Consider the following 23,187-nt stretch of genomic DNA (forward strand, 5'->3'; position numbering starts at 1 on the left):
GGTAATTTGTATAAGATAAGAACTAAGGTACACATTGTATAGATCATTCTACTGCAGCAACCGTCGTCTTATCAATAATTAATAAGCCCAGAATCTTTATAAACTTTATTGAAACATTAAATATATAAATAGTAGATTACCATATGTGTTGATCAATATCGCCGCGGCTTATACATATCTATCAAATCAATAGTTAAAATATGAAATACCTGAAAACTGCTGGCAGAAAAAAAAAAAAACGTGTCGTGCTGAACATGTCATATTTATCAATATCGAGAAATTGTCTGATTTCATTTCGAAAATATGCAAGTGTATAGAACGGTTAATTGTATTTTAACAGGTGTTTCTATTAGCTCAATACATTTGTAATTTAGATGTGTCACACCTGAGAATTAATTTCTGGAATTATTGGAAAGCGTACTAAGACGACAATCCACTGTGAAAACGACATCGAATTACGAAAAGTAACATAAGACGTCTTGAGATTAATGACAACGTGTAATTTCCACTATCGCTTTTCATCGACCCACAATATCATTGTTAGTTGACAATAAAAATATTGGGAAAAAGTTTGTGGTGTTGCCGCGCCGGAAGTTACTTATGTTGCAATTTTTAATGACACCTGTTACTCAAATAGCAATCTTCAAACGCATGCGTCAAATATTCTGAGAAATCAACCAGTGACTTTTACAAAAGTGTGACAGAACATCAAAACATGGCTGATGCAAACAAAAAGTCAACAAACTTTCTTAGGCAATTTAGAGATTTGAAAACTAGGGAATTTAAACAAATTACAGCCGCACAGTTTATGGATGTTTGGAACCATTATGATGATGATGGTAGGTCTTTTTTTTTTTATTAATTTTAAAATTAATAATTTTCAGGCAGTTTTAATTATTAGATATCTAAAGTCAATAAAGATGTTTCTGTTCACCTTGCAAATAAATATTGACATATTATATAGGTAACAGTTGGCCAGGACTAATACATATAATGATATGTTCAATGTCAGGAAAAATCGTTTTTATAAAAAAATATATACAAATCATTACACATATTACACAAAATGAAATTTTGTTGCATGATTATTTTGTAAATAAGGAAATATAATCTGTTTAAAGGGTTATCGCTCCACTACTCTCACAACTAGATAAAATTCCCATTGTGAAGTAAAGCGTTATTTCTAAAACTTCTCATCGACCTGCATCATATCCCCACTGTTAAGTATTTATGCCTGCAACTATTCATCAATCTGCATGATATTACGGTGTAAAATTAAGCGTTTAAACTACAAATATTCACATATAGCTATCTGCATCATATCCCCGATGTGGCATATACAGTTATCCTGATAACTATTCACCAAACTGCATTATACCCCGGTGTGAAATATAGAGTTATTCTTACGTCTATTCACCAAACTGCATTATACCCCGGTGTGAAATATAGAGTTATTCTTACATCTATTCACCGAACTGCATTATACCCCGGTGTGAAATATAGAGTTATTCTTACATCTATTCACCAAACTGCATTATACCCCGGTGTGAAATATAGAGTTATTCTTACATCTATTCACCAAACTGCATTATACCCCGGTGTGAAATATAGAGTTATTCTTACAACTATTCACCAAACTGCATAATAACCCGGTGTGAAATATAGAATTATCCCTGTAACTTTTTACCCAACCGCAGAATTTCCTGTTGTGAAATAAAGGGTAAACCCTGCACCTTTTCATCCAACTGCATACTATCCCGGTGTGGAATATAAGAGTAGGTAGCCTTGCAAAGATTCATTCAAATTCATGTTACACCGGTCAAAATAACCAATATAGAGTTATCCCTGCAACTTTTTAACCAACTGCAGAAGTTTAACTAGCTATAAAACCAGGTTCAATTCACCATCATTTTCTACAGAAGAAAATGACTGTACCAAGTCAGGAATATGACTATTGTAATCTATTCAATTAAAGTTTTCACTTTATCCAACTGCATAATTTTCATGTGTGAAATAGACAGTTAACCTTGCAACTAATCATCCAACTGCATAATGCTCTCAGGGCTGGTGTGAAATATAAAGTTATTCCTGCAAAGATTCAACCAACTGCAAACCATTCCCAATGTGAAGTTATTCCTACAAATACATAGAGTTATTCGTGCAACTATTTATCAAAAGGCACTTTTGTCATCAAACAATGGTAGCTTTATTAGTAAAAGTCTTTCTTACCTATTAGCAGATTATATTACATTGGTTCAATCCTTAAATAATTTTTATTTTTATAGCAGAATTTGCTGTTTATCAGAAATAACGATGACTTTTATCTTTATTTTTTATAAACCCCTTACAACAGGGCTTACTCTGTTTGATGTAAATGCAATGTTTTATTAATTTAAAAGCTTATGAAATATTATGATGTTTCTAAAGCTAAAGAAAATAAATAAAGCTATACGTAAAACAACAGATATAATATTAAATTATATTACAATTTATGTTATAAAACTTTTTCTGCATTTTTTATAACTTAATATGCGCTACATGCGTGTATATCGAATTTCAATTTTATAGGTCATAAAATTAAAACTCCTATAAATAAGTTGCTCCTTAATTTACGGAAAATTTATATTTGTGATGGGGACGTGAACATATGTGATTCTTGTATACACATGTTTAGCATTAAAATGAAGACACGGAGAAAACACATATTCAGTGAAGTATTATCTGCTTATCCAGCAATATTGAACAATCATGTTATTTTCCCTGTAATATAACGTCTTAAACACCATATAATATAAAGGAAAGCTACCATTTAATATTACATCTTGAAACCATACAAAGGAACCCTACCCTGTAATATTACACCATGATCACTATTCAAAGAAATCTACTATGTAACTTTACATCTTGAACACCATACAAAGGAAACTTCTTTGTGATATTACATCTTGAACACCATACAAAGAGAACCTACCATATAATATTACATCTTGAACACCATACAAAGGAAACTTACCATGCACTATTACACCATGAGCACCATACAAAGGGAACCTTCCATGTAATATTACATCTTGAGCACCATAAAAAGAAAACTTACCATGTAATATTACATCTTGAGCAACATAAGAAGGAAACTTACCATGCAATATTACATCTTGAACACCATACAAGGGAACTGACTCCGTAATATTAAATCTTGAACACCATACAAAGGAAACTTACCATGCACTATTACACCATGAGCACCATACAAAGGGAACCTTCCATGTAATATTACATCTTGAGCACCATAAAAAGGAAACTTACCATATGATATTACAACTTGAGCACCATAAGAAGGAAACTTACCATGCAATATTACATCTTGAAAACCATACAAGGGCACTTACTCCGTGATATTACATCTTGAACACCACACAAGGAAACTTATCCTGCAATATTACATCTTTAATACCATAAAAAAGGAAACCATACCGTAGTATTACATCCTGAACACCATATAAAGGAAACCTACCCTGAAATATTACATCTAGAACACATAGAACCATACAAGGAAATATACACCGTGAAATTACTTCTTGAACACCATGCAAATGAAACCTACTCTGTATCTTGTATAATTGACATGTATTTTTATAACTGTATAGATTTTGTTTTTAAACTGTCATTGGTATTTCTGACTCATTTGATAACTGTTTATACCGCAATGCATTCAAAATCTACCCAGCAGCTTGCAGGATTTCCCTGACTTTTATGTTACCTTTGTGTGAATTATCAATAGAACATCACATCACGTTTCATATAAATTTTCTTTTATTTTCCTTGATTATTCTTTTGAAATATTTGAAATGATATAATTTTGTAAAGTTTGTTGAAACCTGTACTTTCATGCATTTTTATCAATGACTTAGTCATAAAGATTTTTTGTAAATTGATCTTCAAAGTTGCTTGTTCTACTTGAATTGACTTGAAAACAAATAAATATTATAAACGTGTATTTTCTGATATATAACTATGATAACATATTGATTTTAAAGTTTACAAACTCCGTTATGAATTGTAAAATATTAATCAATTTGTTGTAACTATTTAATCCCATCAAAACGTTACGGTTATTAATTTTAAAACAGGCAAATGCTTTAATAAAATTTCTAAATATTTAACAAGCAATACCATTAACATTTATTTAGTTTAGCTTACGATGCAATCAACAAGAGTCCTATGAAAGCATATCAATAAAGAGCGTTAAGGGTGAAAATCCTACATTTACTAGTCAACAAAAGAAACGATACACGACTTTAGAATAAAATTTATCAAAAAGTATTAAAACTAAAACAAAATGAGATACAATATTTTAAAAACCTTTTATTTGCAATGCATGCACATATAATAATGAAAATCAAAACCTGTCGGAAAGTAACATGTAAACGATTATACATTGTAGGGTGCAAATTATGTTTTTGCGGAAAGTTGGACACAAAATCGACACATAATTTTCTAAGTACTAAATGAATTTGTTTAAAAATATTCAATATGCTGATCAAGTAATGTTCATATTGTCACTAATGGGTTGAAATATTTTTTTTTTATAATTTTTGGTTTTAGATATGGAAAACAACACACTGTAAATTTGAAACCTTTCGGATTAGTTTTAAGATTATTAATGTTTTTTTTTAAATAATTACTTTATACATACTGTCAATGGTAACTCAATTGATAATGTTTACAGTTTAACGATTTCTTGTGGGGCCGAAACTTTGCTTTACAAATAAACAAAGAAACTGTTCGATTTTTTAAAAAAGAATTTATGGCAAACATTGTTTTTATCTTTAGATAAGAGGTTGCCATCATTAGTGGGAACTTCTGTTTTTAAAATTGTCGTTTTATGTAAATTTTGTCACAAAATTTAAATTTCGCGGAATGACGTTTTGAGAGCAAAACACATTTTTTTAAACGGATTTATATTTCCATGGTCATTAATTTAAATATTACTACCTTCAATTTTAATCCTTTAAACGGAAAACTTCATCTTTAATTTGAAAAAAAGTCGTGTATCGTTTCTTTTGTTGACTAGTATATATAGTTTTATTAATCTTATGCTTTTGATCTATGTTTAACCCAAATGTTAAATATGCCCATGAATAGAATAATAGAATTTCTGAATAAGATATAGATTTTTTTTGTCAGACAAGAACAAGGGGAAGATGAATTGCTGATGTAAATATTTGTTATAAATCTAACCAGTTTGGAAGTTTTGTGCTTTTATTACCAGCTGGTTGGCTTGCATTTTTTTCTGAATTAGAAAATGATTGGTTTGATAAAAAGTTTGAAGGTTTTTTATTTAATGTCCAAAAAACTTACTTCAATTGCGTCATTGTTTCTGACAGGTTTGTGGATTTGACTCTAATATGTGTTAAGCTGCTGTCAAATATTTAGCAGCATTTATTAAAAAAGATATTTTTGGATCGCTGCTTGATTGTGTTACATTTTGTACAGAGGCCCAAAAATTCGAGACAATTGTAGTTTACTGATGTTTAAATCTAATAAATCTAAATCAGAGTAACACACACAAATTAAGGGAATCATGTGAAATCTAAAAGGGGCCAATCGTCACAAAATATGGGGAATAGGAGTAAATTTTCTGATAAGACGACTTTTCAAGATATATAAGACGGCGAAAACTCGCTATTGATGAAAGACACAGACACATAGTATCAATAAACCAACTCGTGATGTAAGTTAATGATTCAATCATCATCAACTCGTAAAGAAACAGTACACGTTAAACAATACTTCTAAATAAATACTGGTTCAACAAATTTAATAGGACATTTGCCTGTGACAGTTTCTTTTGAGCTTCTGATTCGTAAACCACTTTTATGCATAAGTCCAGGGTTATGGAAGAAAAATAGATAGGACGAAGATACGCTTTTTACAAACTTCTTACAAATGTTTCATTTGAAGAACTAAAATATCACACAACAGAATCAAATCAAAGACAACAGCACTTCTGAAAGGTTTGCTTGTTTGATGTAAGAGAAACTTAAATATTGTTTATACCTGAAAAGAAAAGTCGATTTTGTAGCAAAAAGTTAATCAATTTTGATATTAAGGAAAACTCTAAGATCAAAAGAGATAATGAATGAATACAAGATTAAAACTCATTAATGATTAAGATCGTTATCTGGTTTATTTATATCCGTCTACTTTCTTCTACCATTGACCTTCGACAGTAAGACGTTATGAAGAAACTTTGTTTTAACCAAGCATAAAACAATGCGTACAGTAAACTACAAATTGAGAACCGGTAACGTATTTCAATGGTTGTATAGTATTTCATGACCAAACCCCTATCTAGTCGCGTTTATTGGTTACGTTCTCATCGTTAACTGAAGCCTTAAACACGAATTTGAGTGCGACAGTTAATGACACCAATTGTTATAGTTATATTCCATAAGAAGAAATCAGGAACACCCGAAAGATCAATTTAAAACCAACCAGGAAAGGAAAACGAACAATAGGAAAACGGTAATATCGTTTTATTCAAATTTTTATATGAGATAACCGTTCCCAACAACTGTGTTTCGAATAACTAAGAAAGCAAATCTGTTAGTGAGGGACACAGTTAGGATGTATCGTACTACCAATCATTCGACGATATTCTGTATCTCCAAAACAAAGATATACATTTAAATATAAAACACAAACTAGTCGAGATAACACATTGTTTATTGAATGCAAAGTAAGTGTTTTCACTAAACATATCGCATGATTCTCCATGTTATCACACATGTAAAAATTTACTATCCTGTTGCATAATAATCTTGCATTTAAAAAAGACATAATGTTTTGCTCATTCGACGGAATCAAATTACAATTTACTGCATTTCATAAAGGGTAAACGTGATTCACCTGATGATTTGAATCATTTGAATCAATATATTAATAGCTGTTCAGTGTAGAAATCCAGTGATATGTTCTATGAATTATGATTTTGGTATCAGAATACAAGATTTTAATGAAATATTTATGACTTGAGAGACAATTAATCTAAGTGATAAAGACAAAGCATGTATATACTTATTTTGAAAAAAAATGCGTTTAGGAACACAAATTCAATAAACGCAACAGTAGTATACCTGTGTTCAATAACAAGATAATGTTCTGTAAAATCTTTTTATAAGCAATATATAAAAAGACCACGCGAGAAATGATGAGTAAACTGTTAAATAAAGGCAACAGTAGTATACCGCTGTTCAAAACTCATAAATCCATGGACAAAAAACAAAATCGGGGTAACAAACCAAAACCGAGCGAAACGCATTAAATATAAGAGGAGAACAACGACACAACATCGAAACGCAACACACACAGAAACAGACCAATCATCAGACAAAACACCACGAGAATAACAAATGTAACATGAAAACCAAATACATGAATTTGGGATAGACAAGTACCGTGCCACGTCTTATCTCAATATCTCAAAAATAAGAGAAAACACAAACGACTCAACGTTAAAATGCAACACAAAGAGAAACGAACAATATATAACAATGACCATCTTCCTGACTTGGTACAGGACACTTTTAAAGGGGAATAAAAGTGGTGGGTTGAACCTGGTTTTAAGGCATGCCAAACCTCGCACTTTAATGGCAAAGTTAAATATAACATTGAAATGACAACATAATATTACAGGACTACAATACAAATAAATAGGAGAACATATTAGACACAGAAAAACATGATTAATAGATAACAAGAAGTATCAGGTTTAAAATTCAATACGCCAAAAACGCGCCTTGCCCACACAAGACTCACCAGTGACGCCCAGATATAAAAGATCGAAAGTGAAAAAAGTACAAAGTTGTACAGCACTGAAGATCAAAAGTTGAAAAGGTTTCGCAAAATACGGCATTGTTTTTATGCCCGGGATAAGAACATTCTTACTATATAGAACAATTCATGCTATTGCAAACAGTAAATTTTATCAAATGAATATGAAAGAGATATACACAAAGAAACTAAAGTATTAACTAATTACAGAAAACTAAACCTGAATACATAACGCCTAGATATAAAAGATCGAACGTGAAAAAGGTACAAAGTTGTACAGCACTGAAGATTAAAAGTTGAAAAGGTTTTGACAAATACGGCATTGTTTTTATGCACGGGATAAGAACATCCTTATTATATAGAATACTTAATGCTATTGCAAACAGTAAATGTTAACAAATGAATATGAAAGAGATATACATAATGAAACTGAAATATTAGCTAATTACAGAAAACTAAACCCAAGTTTATCACAAAATAGACACACATCCGAATCAGTCCAAGCGTCAACGTAATTAAAAAAATTGTGACGTCACATACGATGGCGAAAAGGCAGAAACGTTATGCCACATTTGAATTTATGAAATTTAGAAACAGCATGACGTCACATATGAAAAACTATCATTCAAAAATGAGATAGAATTAGGATTGATTTAGAACTAAATACTGATAATTCATTTAAACAAAATGCATATTGCAATACTTATTAATAGCAATTAACTGTAATATATATATGTCCAGTTTGTTATGAATCCAACTTCAAACGTAAATAATCGTACAAAATTTAATATAATTAATAAAGAGGAGGTGGTTAATTTTTCTATACGTCATACCTAAATATATAATAAGAAGACGTCAACACATTTGACAAAATCTGTTACATTTTCAATCATTTCACTACACTTCTTTAAAAAAAAAACCCCAATATTTTCAATTATTGCTTTTACGGAAATTCTTTTGGAATGTCTTTGAAATAAGAGAAAACTGCAATGAAATATGTACTTAATAGGGCCCGTCATATTCTTACCTGTAAATGCTGCTAAAAAGTAGATTAACAAGTCTAGTTTTTTAAAAGTAAAACAGTTAGAAATCAAATAAATGTTTCATAAATACCTAATGAATAAAGGCAACAGTAGTTTACCGCTGTTCGAAATTCATAAATCGATTGAGAAAAAAAAAAACTTGGGTTACAAACTAAAACTGCAGGAAACACATCAAATATTAGAGAACTACGACATAACAGAAACACAACATTAAAATGTAACACACACAGAAACGAACTATAATATAACACTTGCAATTTTCCTGACTTGGTACAGGACATTTTAAAAAAAAAGAAAAAAAGCAGATGGTGGGTTGAACCTGGTTTTGTGGCAAGCCAAACCGCCAGCTTTTATGGCAATGTTAAATATAACATTACAATGACAGTATTACATGATAGGACTACAATACAAATAAATGGCAGAACATGTAGGACAGAAAAACAGACAAATAATAGCTAACAAAAGGTGCCAGTTATAAAATTTAATACGCCAGCCGCGTGTTTTGTCCACTCCGGACTAACCAGTGTCGCTCTGATGAGAAAAATTGGAAAGCAAACAAAAAAAGTACAAAGTTGAAGAGCATTGAGGATCAAAAGTTCCAAAAAAGTTCTGTCTGGGATACGATCAGTACAGTTTTGAAAGATTCGTCGTCTTTTCAAATTGATAACAAAAATAAAAAATGAAACCCAAAGTTTTTAAGTCGACAAGAAGGAAGACGAACGAAGATACCATCCGGTTTTATAGAAAATGTCCAGTATAAACTAACTTAGCTGCTATGATTATTAGGTTGTTTTAAATCTTATGCTTTTCTAAATATTTTATGTTTTAATTTTGGACTTCCTCAACGGTTTGGCATCGATAACATCCGGTAAGGTTATTCAAAAATACCAGTCGGTCTCACCGTAGGCTTATGATTAAATCTTTTTAAAAAGTCTGGATTTATTAAAGAATTACCTGTGTTTAATTCTATAGACGTACTTAATAAAAACATATGACTTAGGAATATACGTATGACGAAAACAACGCTAATGTACAATACCTTTTTTTTAAAACTGTAAAACCAGGTTCAATCCACCATTTTCTACATTAGAAAATGTCTGTACCAAGTCAATTATTGTTATTGTGCATTCGTTTGATGTATTTTATCTTTGATTTTGCCATTTGATTATGGTATTCCGTTTTGAATTTTCCTCGAAGTTCAGTATGTTTAATAAAAAGCTAGTGAATGTAGGTAGTAAACATCAGTTATCTATTAAGGAGAAGCGCTTTTGAGAGTGGTTCTGTTGACCGATAGACTTACCTGGACAAAATGAAATATTGTTTAGTCATTTAAAAGCAAGTCAGATCGAAATATGACATCCCTTTTTAGCGATTATTGATGATTATTTAACTTCATATAACTTGATTATATTATAGAATAGTAGTTGCATGGAACGCGCTTGAGCTAGATACTGAAGAATCAGATATGCGCTATTTATGCATAGCAATGAAAAATTTAGATCCGAACGATCTTTCTACAAAAAAGATAAAAAACACAAATAAATAATATTGAGGTAAATTCAAAAGGGAAAGTCATTGATCATAAGGCAATTTCAAATGCTCAGACACATCAAACAAATGAATACCAATTGCCATATTACTGACTTGGTACAGACATTTGTAGAAAGTGTTGGATTGAATCTAGTTCAACTGGGAAGCACTGTAATAAAAAAAAAAAACAAAAACAAAAAACAATGGCTCATCGATATATTCTTTGAGTACAGAGTATACTTCATATCTTTCCTTCAATTCTAAATATATAAATGATATAGACTAGTTTTGAACACAAATACAACAAAGGCTACAATACAATTTGTATATTTCAGGAAATGGTTACATAGAAGGAAAAGAACTTGATGGGTTCCTTGTAGAACTTGTTACAAGTATTAACAATGAAGATGTCGGTCCTGAGGTAGGAAATCATCATCAACATCTTCATCATCATCATAATTAATACTGTCGTCATCTCCATTTTCGTTGTCGTCATCACAATAATTATAGCATCATTATTATTATCATTGCTGTAAATCTTAATTATGGCACCCTCAACGGAGTTTGGGTGATATATTATTATTCTACGTTTGTTTTTTTTTCATTTTTATTATTCTTTCACATTTTTTTTGTCTGCGCTCGTTCTCGAAATTTTTTTAGCCAATGCGAATGAAACTCTACTATTATGAGGACCCCCATGTGAAATTGTGTAACTTGCTATGGAATGGTTCATGATTCTTTTATAAGAGTCAACTGGATGCAACTTTATGAAAATGTTACCTGGTATGGCTAGATAATAATTTAGTATTTAGAAATTCCAAAAAGACCGACATTGTCAATGAAACTGGGCAAAAGTTAAACATTGGCCCTAAGGGAAAAACCCTAAAGCTGCTTTTTCTTAAAGAATGCAATACTAAACACATAGAAACTTTATGGGTACAGAACATGTAATAATTCAAAGTGGCATCTGTCTTTGGAGCTTTGAAAATGAAAAACTACAAACATTTCAAAATGCACCAAACTTTTTGAAACTTCATAGAAATGTACAGAGTTGTTGTATGATTTTGGAATTTTCAAAAAGGCCGCCGTTACCATGGAAACAGCTAAAGTGTCAAAAAAATTTACTGTTAATATACATCTGTAGATGCGCTCTTTGAATTTGGAATTTTCAAGATGGCTGCTGCTTATCTGGTAATGGAGGTGGGTGCCATCTGTTATTGCTAGTATTTACAAATCTAGTTTGTTTTTGTGTTTGTTGTATTTCTGATGGTATTGTGATTGGTAAGCAAGCTACATTGTTTACATATTAGTTTATGCATACTTTTTTATATATAGATTAGACCGTTGGTTTTCCCGTTTGAATGGTTTTACACTAGTAATTTTTGGGCCCTTTTATAGCTTGTTGTTCGGTGTGAGCCAAGGCTCCGTGTTGAAGGCCGTACATTGACCTATAATGGTTTACTTTTATAAGTTGTTATTTGAATGGATAGTTGTGTCATTGGCACTCACAACACATCTTCCTATATCTATTGATAATAAAAAAATAATCAGACAAACGTATTGTTTGATATTTGGTATTCAAGACCTTGTAGGTTTAAGATGTCTCTAGTATTGGAGCAGAAAGTTGATGAACAAGAGATATGTGAAGGAACGTCTCCAGTGTTCATCGGATGATACCAATACCTTGTTGATAAATATTCCGTATCTACTTCACAGATTATACAATTTGGTCTTGAAGTATGGATGCATGGTTCTAACTTTTTATAAACGTGTTATACTTTTCTTTTATTTGTCTTTTTAAATTATACCTTCACTGTTAATTCTATTTTTGACGATGTCCATTTGACGTAGCTCGGTACTTTTACATCCTGTAATTGTGTTATCATGCAAGGAGATTTTTGTTTTCACGTCTTCCAGTTTTGCTAATTTGGTTTGTCTATACGCCCTTTTGTTTATCTTTGCTGACAGACTTGCTTTTTTAAATGGTGATTAAGCTTATGACACAATTTTGACTGTTGTACCCTTATTTTGTTTCCTTTTATGTCCTTATTTTGCTCACACAAATTGTCAATCTAATCGAATTTATGCGAATGTCATACAAGTGAGAGGCTTGACTTGCTTTAAAACCAGGTTTAATCCTTCATTTATTACATAAGAAAACGCATGTACCAAGTCGGGAATATGACAGTTGTTATCCTTTCGTTTGATATGTTTGGACTTTAAATTTTGACATTTGCTTAGGGACTTTCCGTTTAAAATTTTCCTTGGAGTACGGTTTATTTGTTATTTTAATTTATTAGCACCTTACATATGATCATGCCATCTTTTTAATGTGCTTTAGAGTCCTTTTATGTACTCTGTGCAAGCCAAAGCGATCATATAAAATCAAAATTCAATTACCATTTCGTGATGGTGATGACAAGAAATGTATAATGAAGACAAAACAATCAAAATAGTTTGCGAGAATCTGTACTAATTAGTGATAATATCTGAACTTTTACCACAAAACAATATTATAGTATAGTAGATCTATTATAGAGGTCTGTGAAGTGTTATCAAAATAGATAAGATAATTCTACATACAATAGACACAAACTGGTTCTGGAATCCATATTTGATAGTGTTAGTGACATGTGATCTATTATCATGATTTATTTATTGACTAAACAACACAAACACAAACAATCGTAATATGGAGCCGCATACATCAATAAAAAATAAATGTGGAGTATACGTAAATACGTTAGAGACAAAATAACACAAATAACCGGAAATTCATCTGGAAGTAACCGGATATGAACAATGTTTTTTAATCGCAAACAATATTTAAAAACCGTTCCATAAATAAATTAAATCTTTCTGTAAAGTACGTCCGAGATTGTTGCATTGTTATAGAGCTAAAACCCGTTCTATCAATCTTGACACTTTTAGGAATCCAAGGATACTTTTTTGTAGAGAGCTAATTGACTAGTTGTAAAATAGCGGTTTTAGCAATAATGATAAGTCAATCGATACTGTCAAAGAACTTTTCTCAAAAGTCATTCTAATTATGGACACCAATAAGTGTGCTTGTTGCTATATTGTACAATAATTACTAGGGCTGTTTGTTAAAGGTTAACGACACAGCTCAAATTTCAACTTCAATATTGTTCTTGTGGGGATAGTTAAGTTAGTTATTAGCTCCAAGAAAATTGGTATGGGATTTATATTTTATTTTTAAAAAGGATGAACAATAAAACAAATATAAAATTCCTATTGAAATAAAATGTATTTATGTTATGTTGGTTCTGCAATGTGAGTAATTATTCTGGTTATTCAGTAAAATGATTGACGTTTTTACGACATGTACACTAGTAGTTTTGTGTGCTTTCTTTTTATGGCTTTCAATAGACTCTCAAAAAGAAGAACGGCTTCAACAACGAACAAAACCAATACGCATAGCAAGCTACAAAAGTCCTCGAATTGGCAAATAAAATCCAATTAGAAGGGCCTGATTAATGTAGCTCACAAACTAAAAGCCCTGAGTGTAAAATATGACATTGCGGGTATATTCTGCTGCATCCATATAGAACGATCAAATATGACAGACCGAAAATTCAATTATTCATTATCGTCTATTGAATCCATTCGAATTTCATTGTTCAAGTACTATGTTATCTTAATTAGTTCATGTAGTCATATTTCTAGTCATTACTCCACTAACAGGTTCTTGTAAGCCTAGAACATATTTTTTATATGTTCATCGCTATAACATTACCCTTGATTGATATAGTAATAATTGTCTATAAGGAAAAAAAGTTAAGTTCAGAACGTTTTCACGCTTGTATATACAATGATAGCAGATATGTCTACTTCATGGTGTCTCTGTTAAATTATTCACTACTTTTCTAGTCCCACACCAACTGAGAGCTTGAGAAACGATATACTGTCTATTCATGCAGACCATATACTAGTATTGACTTGTAAGAGCTACTCAGTGTTGTTTGGTTGATGTTGCATTGCTTTATAACATACAACATATCCTTTTACTGGTATATAAATTTTAACAACAATAAAACTTTCAAAACACCGACGAATTGCCATTTTAATTTTGTTGAAATATGATCGTTTACTAATGTAGAAACATTATATTTAACAAATGTAGAAACATTATATTTAACAAATGTAGAAATATGATCCGAACATAACCTACTATTGCACTATGTTGGACAAAATGCTCTGTAAAAGTTAAAATTGCTTTTGTTTTAATTCGCGTATTTTGAAATTGGAAATACATTTATGAAAACGAATAATTTATAATGTGTTCTGCCATTGAAGCCTTCCTTTTTAGAAAACAATTATCATGACTTTTTTCACATTATGATTTTAGAATAAGTCAAAAAAACATTTTATAGATCATACCGTCGTCATAAGAGTGCTAAAAGTTACTTAGAGATCTCCTGCGGGATTGATATATAATCATGTATTTGGATGGAGAGTTGTCTCATTGGCACTCACATCACATCTTCCTATATCTACATATGTCTCTTGTGGTGACATTTAATTGTCGTACGTGAAAACCTTGTAACAACGTTTAGGATTAAAGTACATTTTTTTAACAAGCCCAGAAATCAAAAGCTGAAAAGATAACAAAAATTGTAAGTCAAAAATGGTCCTTGCAAATGTGTTCCACTATATAAGAATTAATACGCATTTTTTTAATATATTGAATTTAATCGATTTTATATTGAAACAAAGGTGAAATTGGATATTTTGTAAGCGATACGTGTGATGGATACTGAATAATTGATGTGTGAGAATTAATTTCCTCGTGCATGAACAGTCTTATTGCAAGATTTTTAATAATTATCAATATTCTATAATTCTAAAGTACAAGTTGGTAAATTTCTATGCATTTCTTATAAGGAAATTACCTACGGGATGTATATATAAGGCAACAGTAGTTCATCGCTGTGCAAAAGTCATAATTCGATTGAAAGAATACAAATCCGGGTAACAAACTAAAACCGAGAGAAACTCATCAACTATAAGAGGAAAACAACGAAAAAACAGACACACTGAAGTGCAACATAAAACATACGAAAATACAACATACATGAAAAGAACTGTTAGATAACAACTGCCTTATTTCTGACTTGGTACAGGATATTTCAAGAAAAAAAGTGGTAGATGGCGTCTTGACTTAGATACACACGATCTACTGATGCATATTATTGTGTCCATATATTGCTTATTCTATACTTTGAATACTGTTTAGTTTGTGTTTAATCAAATATGAGAATTGGAGTCAAAGCGGTGAAGAGGGTTTGAAAGCAAATACCAATTTCAAAAGTAATAGAAAAAATATATACTGAAATACGAGGAAAAATCACTATAATACAAACAAATATGTCAACAAAGAAACAGGAAAAGGCATACAGACAAAACACATAAGCAAACACGAAGGACATGAATACAAAAAATTACCATATCACAATAACACAGTCACGGGATGTTATAGTACTGAGCCACGTCAAATGAATATGACCACAAATTAACTAAACAGTAAAGGTAATATTCACAAAGACAATGTGAATTCTTGGATACGTTTTCAAGATGATAAACAGTGTTTAAGGACTCTTGTCAACGAAAGATTAAATAATGCTCAAAACTTCAATCGCGACAAGCCTATCAAAGAGATAATTGAAGGCATTAAAACACCGACTTATCGTAAATTTGATAAAGGTATAAACAACCAAGCTACCCGGTAGATAAAGGCTATAAAAATGATAGATGTCCAACACATAGTTAATTAATCAGAGTTTGAAAGACACTGCTGTATACCCATTTGAATATAAAATGAGGTGTAACATCTAGAGGGGTCCTAAAAAAGAATAAAATTCACAAAAAGTCATCTTTGTCTGATGAAAATGGAATCAAAGATTCTTAAACCTTTCACCTCTAAATATTTAACTAAAAAATTATTAAAAGTACTAATATGTTCTAAGTAATATCACTAACATAGCAATTAAAGATGGTCGAAAGATACCAGAGGGACATTCAAATCCATAGATCGAAAATAATCTGACAACGTCATGGCTAAAAAAGAAAAAGAATCACAGACAAATAATCATACGCCAGACACAACATACAAATGTAGAAAACTAAAAACTAATCACCACGAATTCCACCAAAAACTGAGGGTGATCTCATGTGCTCCCACATGTCACACTAGTCAATTGAACTGTGGAGTATCTGTCCACTAACAACGGTATATACCCATGGCTTTTTATTACTTTGATGAATTTTGTTTGCCCAGATAGCTTTTCTGGATTCAACTTCATTAGGAACTTCCAGCCAAATTTCGAAAAACAAAGAATTTGGTTTGAGTGTGATGATTCTTTCTGAATTTATCCAGCGAAAATTTAAAAAGAGTTGTACAAAAATAAAACATCAATTTGAAATGAAATGTTATTATTTTTTTGATAATAAAAATATATAGAAGAAAGAATTCTACATAATTCAATTAACTTAGTAGCATTTTCTCTATTTGCCATTTTTGTGTCTCTTGACCTGTTACTAATTCATCATTTTAACACTTATTTGCTTTTGCATAATATAAAAACAAATAACTAATTCCCAAGTGATTTTTCAATTCCCCTTATTCGGATAATGTAATTGAATAATCAGAGTTATCCTTAGTACTAACATGTTTATTCTATTGTAAACACCGAGAAATGAAATTTTTATTGCATGCTGATTTGTAATTTCACAGATTACAGATTTACCATTTTTTTCAGGTGAAATCCAATATTCTCGATTGATTTTTACCTAGCATTTGTTAATGAAATCTGTTGCATTGCTTCATTGTCATACATGAAATGATGCTTTGAACTGAATGACATGATTTAAACAATCAAATTCCTTAGAATATTTGACAAGGAAGACGGGCAACTGTTTTTGTGCGACATTTCGTGGTAAAATAGGAAGATCCAAAAACAAAAAAAGTAGAAGTTTAATAACAAAAAAGCAAAATTTTAACAAGATAAAAACAAATAAAAAACAAATCACGAAATTTTAGTCAATACCGATCAACAATGAAAAAATAAATGTAGAAATAAGATATGTTTGAAGAATATATATCATTGGAATGAATTTTATATGATTTTTATATAAAAAAAAACAATTTGTATTATTTATTGATAATCGCTACAGACTACCCCTAACCTGTTAGATATGATTGTTTGCAAGTTCAAGAAGCTTTGGCTTTACCTTAGCTGTTTTTGGCAAGGCAAAACCTTTAGGAGTTTTGGTTCTCAACGCTATTCAACTTCGTACTTTATTTGAGTCTTTTGTAGACGAAACGCGTGTCTGGCGTAAATACAAAATTAATCCTGGTATCTATGATGAGATTATTTGAACATTTCAAATACTATATAAGTAGTTGCTTACAAAATTGTTTTCATTTGCTCATAAGCACCGACACCAAAAACCTGAATCAATAAAACATGGCTATTAACTTAAGGTAGTCGTGAAAATAAATGAATAGTTTCAGACAACTTTGACACCATGTCTTCTTTACAAATGACAATACTGAATAGGTGTATATAAAATGTATACGAATGACAACAGCCTGTCTTCCTGGTAATTATACATGACTTTCAGAGGCTACGTTAACGTATAGCCGTTCAATTAACTCATCTAGAATTTAAAAGATAAAATAGGCTTATGTAGAAAAGAAGGAACAGACAGAAGCTAATCTAATACTATATACAAAGCTGTAACGTTGATTAATAGTTTTTTCTAATGGAATACAAATAAGGCATATATTAGTCCAAGTTAAATTTGCTGGGTATGCATTATATGGTAAATAAATCAACCGAGCACACTATTCCTTAAAAGAACTTAAACCGTATAATATCCAGAAGTTGTTTTTCTTAAACTCCAACAATAGATGATACCGATACGGATACTAGTTCAGCTTAAATGGAAACTTGAACATCTACAATATTTTCTTCTGTAGTAGTAGTATATATGAAAATACTAGAATCCCAGTTTTCAATATTGTCATCAAATAATATCATGTTTGGCTTCTTTGTCTGCCTCTACAAACGCAAAACATATTCCGAGAGAATAGTTTTTATTTTTAAATCTCAATAAGGGAGTTCTCTGAAAAGTTTGTAATTACCTTCTATTAATATAAAAACACTGTTCATAACGTTATTACAATTCCTTTCGAATGTACCAATATTTGCAGTAAAAATGTTGTTGCCGAAGACAAAACATTCTGACAAATCAATTTGAGAATGATATGTCGATCCTCTGTTAAAAATGAAGCCGTTCGGTCTAATGTCTTATGACAATATTAACACATTGCTCATATAAATATTGAGCTTCAAATTTTCATTTACAAAATTCAATGGAGTATTTTTTTCATTTTCAACGTCGGGAGTGACTCGACAGTAGGTTAAATTTTTATCTTATTTAACTTACTTTAAAAAAAAATCATAAAAATAGATAATTTAGTATTGAGTCAAATACGTTTGGACTGTAAATGTTTTGATTATTATACTAAGTAGAATAAAACCCTTTTTTGAAGTAAAAGTTTAATTTGCAGTTTTGAATAGTACATTTTTGGATCTTTTATGTCTGAATGAGTGAAAAAAAATCATCGAAGAAACCAGAGCTTAAGTTGTGCACATCAGACGCAGGTTTTGACTACACAATCTCATCATTGACTTCTAGAAAAATCAACATACTAATATTTTCGCATGCATAACTGATTGTGGAAGGTTGAAATGAGGTCTAAATAACTCACATCAGAGTCCTCCAGTGTCTGGTTTGATAGTTGTCTCGTTGACAATCATATCGTATCTACGTTTTTTAACTTTATAATTATTTTCGAAAATTATGGGTCCGATTCATTGACAATACTCATATATTTTATTTTGCAATTACTCCTCTTTAAATTATTCTTTGTCACATAAAACGTCAATTCAACAGAAAAACAAAGTTACGTGCTGATTAAATACAGCAAACATTTAGTTTTTCACATGGCAACCGCCTTTCAAAATGTTGTTGAAACATACAGTTATTTAACGTTGTCATTTCGCAGATCTATATATGTTGTTTCTCATGTCTATGTCGTTATGTTAAACTTGTTGATAAATCTACACTTGTTTATGGTTTACCGTTGTCAATTTGACGCAGGAAGTGTTTTGTTCTTCTTGATTAGTACCCCCTTAAATTTACAAAAAACACCATGACAAGTTTGGTAGAACAATAATGTATGCCATATTTAACAGGTAGTAATTGACGTTTGTAACTTCCCCCATCTCCGAATGCCATAAAGACATTATTATGGCAATTACAAAGAAAAGGAAGTAAAGCAAACCGCCTTTCATAGCTACCGTTCGACAATATCCTTGAAACTGAAGCTTTTCATGAAGTGTTTCTTATTGATTTACAATAGAAGATCGATTAATCTTTTCATATTTAAGTAGCTATGTAAAAGGTTTAATCCGACTTTCTTTGATGGTTTTATGTTAGACTATATTAGCCGAATGGCAACGGCGACTCTAACATCGTTTACATTAAAACACCTTTCATTTGATATAAATCGTCGCCTGTCTGATTAACCCACTTAAATTCAAAGAGAGAAATTGATTTTAACTGTAAAGCACAATGACTTTTCTATTTCAGAAATGGCGTACTTTTATTTCTACAAAATGATTGAAGGTCTAAAAAAGATAAATATGATAAATAGGACAAGCAATGAAAAAGGTCAATAACTTATAAACCTGCGATCACTACTAATACATGTTAACCGCAATTCTGCTATTAGAGATTTACGGAAAGTCTCGGATCCGACTGTTGACACCGACTCTAACAGGTAAAATGAAAGGGGTCATCTAAAAAAAATATAAAAAAATTAAGGTCACCAATGGCATGTTCAACAAGAATTCTATATTCTGCAATAACTCTGTTAAATTTTCTACTCTTGCGTTTCTAGTGATCTGGTTTTCTAGTAATTTGTTGTCGCGGAAATGGCGTAATGACGGGATGCCGATTAGGATAGATTTTATCTCCCAACAACACACATTCTTCTGGAAAATTTAGCGGTGCATTGGCTTAAATTTGGTGGCCTAAAAATCCGTTTTCAACATAGCAGAAGCTTTCACTACAAAAAACTGCTGACATCATCCGGGAAACCGTGGATGCATGACCTGTCAGATTCAGCGGAAGAGTTAGAAGAAGCCCGAGTTGAAGCAGAAATAGAAGCGCCAAATGCGGTCGCCACAGTTGACAAATAACCATCTCTTGAAAATGAAGCTGGACCTTCACAAACACCAAAGAAACACAAGCGAAAGGTCAAAAAGCGACCGTTGATGCACATCATCTGCGAAAAACAGATGGCATATAACCGATTTATTACAAAAAAAAAATTTAAAAAAATGAAAGTTATCGGAGTTAGTTCTTCTGAAAACGATTCCGATTGATTATAGATTAAGAAAAAAATAAAATTATTTGCTGCATTTTTTTAATTTATATAATTATATAGTTTGAACATTCACAAATCTTATTTACTGTTTCTTAGCTCAAAGGTATTTGTGAGTTATAGTCTGATCACTTGGCATCTGTAGTTTTTTCCGTCATCTTTTGCGACTGGAAAATATAACGATTTTTAGCTTTACATTTCAAAAGGTAACTGTCCGCTGCGCAGTAAAACATGTCAACCATCCGTAACGCAATAATGTGACTCAGGACGGACCATGCTACGTGCTCTTAAAAAGGGGGGAGATCAAATTTTGCCAAACAATTCCGTTATTTTAATAATATTTATCCACATCTGATGTCTAGAACAAAACTTGGTAGACCCCCCCCCCCCCCCAAAAAAAAGCAACACACACACCGATATCTATCCTAAAGATTACTCCCTAACATTGATGTTCCATTTATTTTTGTATCTGTTAAGCCGGAAAATGTTTACTCCAGAATGCAGGATAATTATGTTTATCTTTTTTGTCAATATTTTTTTGAGACGACCCCTGTAATTTTTGCTGTCAGAGTCGGAGTCAACAGTCGGATCCGAGACTTTCCGTAAATCTCTATTAAGAACACAATAATTATATGAAATAAGGAATTGGATTTTGATGACAGATCTTTAGAAGACCGTTGAATTCTTTTCACTAAATATCTTGATTCGGGTTGATATTGAACTTGATATATTTCATGAACACGTATTTGGCACAACTTTTTGGAATTTTGGATCCTCAGTACTCTTCAACTTTGTACTTGTTTGGCTTTATAAATATTTTGATATGAGCGTCACTGATGAGTCTTATGTAGACAAAACGCGCGTCTGGCATACTAAATTATAATCCTAGTACCTTTGATAACTATATTTATACATAAATCTCATATGAATACTAGCTACTTAATAAGACATAGAAAAGTTGTTCTATTACACATGAAAGAGATAAATAAGTAAACACTTGGGAACACATAAGATACATTTTTTTAAAAGGAATGAGAAGTAGTATGTAATTTCAATAAATATTTATAACGGGAAATGGGCCATATTGTAGAAGTCTACAAATATACATGAAATAATATCTGCTTGTCTTAAAAAAAAAAAAACACATTGCCATTATCTTGCTTCTTGTCCTAAAAGTATTCAATATTTATTAAAATCTACAATCAACACGTGTAACGCTGGTCAACAACTAGTAATTTCTATTATTTGTTTTTTTTTCTTCTCCTTGTTTGAATGTCTACATATTTTATTGATAACAACAATGGCCACTAATCATGAATGATTAATAGATAAATTGCATTGTGCAACCACATTTTGAATGCAATTAAAACTTAGCATGAATTCGCAGAATTTGTCTGATTAATATGTGGTTATATAAAAAGTTGATTCTAACTAGGTAGCCATTATGCAGAGTGTTCGTAATTGTAATATTTTAAAAGACGTCTCTTTTTTGTTTACGGGCACCATTATGTTATGGAATACCCCATAGATAACCCAGAATATCTTTCATCTCCCTTTGTCACAATCTATTTTAATCGTCGATGTGACACAACAGAAATGTGTTGTTTTTTATTGCATGACAATGTTTTTAAGTATGATTTTGATTACCCGGTAGTGTACCTATTTTGAGTAAGACAACGTTATGTTTAATAGTTTAATAGTTTATGCATTTTATGATACATCCGATTAACAGAAAACACTATTGTATCATTCAACCAAGTCTTGTTACAATTCACCTTTTAAATCCTTTTAGAATAGAAGTATCTTGCTTGCATGTTTGACAATCAGCTTAAGTTTTTACGCAACAGTAAGATCCGTGCTTGTTACGGTCAACATTAGAGAAAGCTGAATGGTCTTTTTAATTGATTAATAATCCGAGGTTGGTAGAAATTTGCTCTTTCACAATACATGTTTTCGGGGTCGATATTCGAAAACTAAACAAGGTTGGCTGATTTTGCGGGCGGTTAAAATCTTACTAAAGGAGGGACAAAAGATACCAAAGGGGCAGTCAAACTCAGTAATCTAAAATAAACAACATGTCTTAAAATGAAAAAAAGACAAACAGATAAACAATAGTACACATGACACAACATAGAAAACTAAAGAATAAACAACACGAACCCCACCAAACACTAGGGGTGATCTCAGGTACTCCGGAAGAGTAAGCAGATCTTGCTACACATGTAGCACCCGTCGTGTTGCTTATGTGATAACAAATCCGGTAAATAGTCTAATTCGGTAGGTCACATTCATGAAAGGGAA

At 31.2% G+C, this 23,187-nt stretch overlaps 1 protein-coding gene across 6 annotated transcripts in view; it reads left to right on the forward strand.

Moving 5' to 3' along the window:
* Window positions 1–241: 241 nt before the first annotated feature.
* LOC143080491 (calbindin-32-like) overlaps window positions 242–23,187 on the forward strand; it is a 66,583-nt gene continuing 43,637 nt past the window's right edge. For 2 of the 6 annotated variants that reach the window (XM_076256351.1, XM_076256352.1), the window contains exons 1-2: window positions 242–839; window positions 10,745–10,830. In XM_076256351.1, coding sequence (XP_076112466.1) covers window positions 716–839; window positions 10,745–10,830 — 210 coding nt within the window. In that variant the 5' untranslated portion in view covers window positions 242–715. The remainder of the gene's footprint in view (window positions 840–10,744; window positions 10,831–23,187) is intronic. The other 4 variants (XM_076256354.1, XM_076256353.1, XM_076256356.1 and 1 more) reach the window with 4 other exon arrangements.

Source organism: Mytilus galloprovincialis, chromosome 6 (assembly GCF_965363235.1).
Source record: "Mytilus galloprovincialis chromosome 6, xbMytGall1.hap1.1, whole genome shotgun sequence".
NCBI lineage: Eukaryota > Metazoa > Mollusca > Bivalvia > Mytilida > Mytilidae > Mytilus > Mytilus galloprovincialis.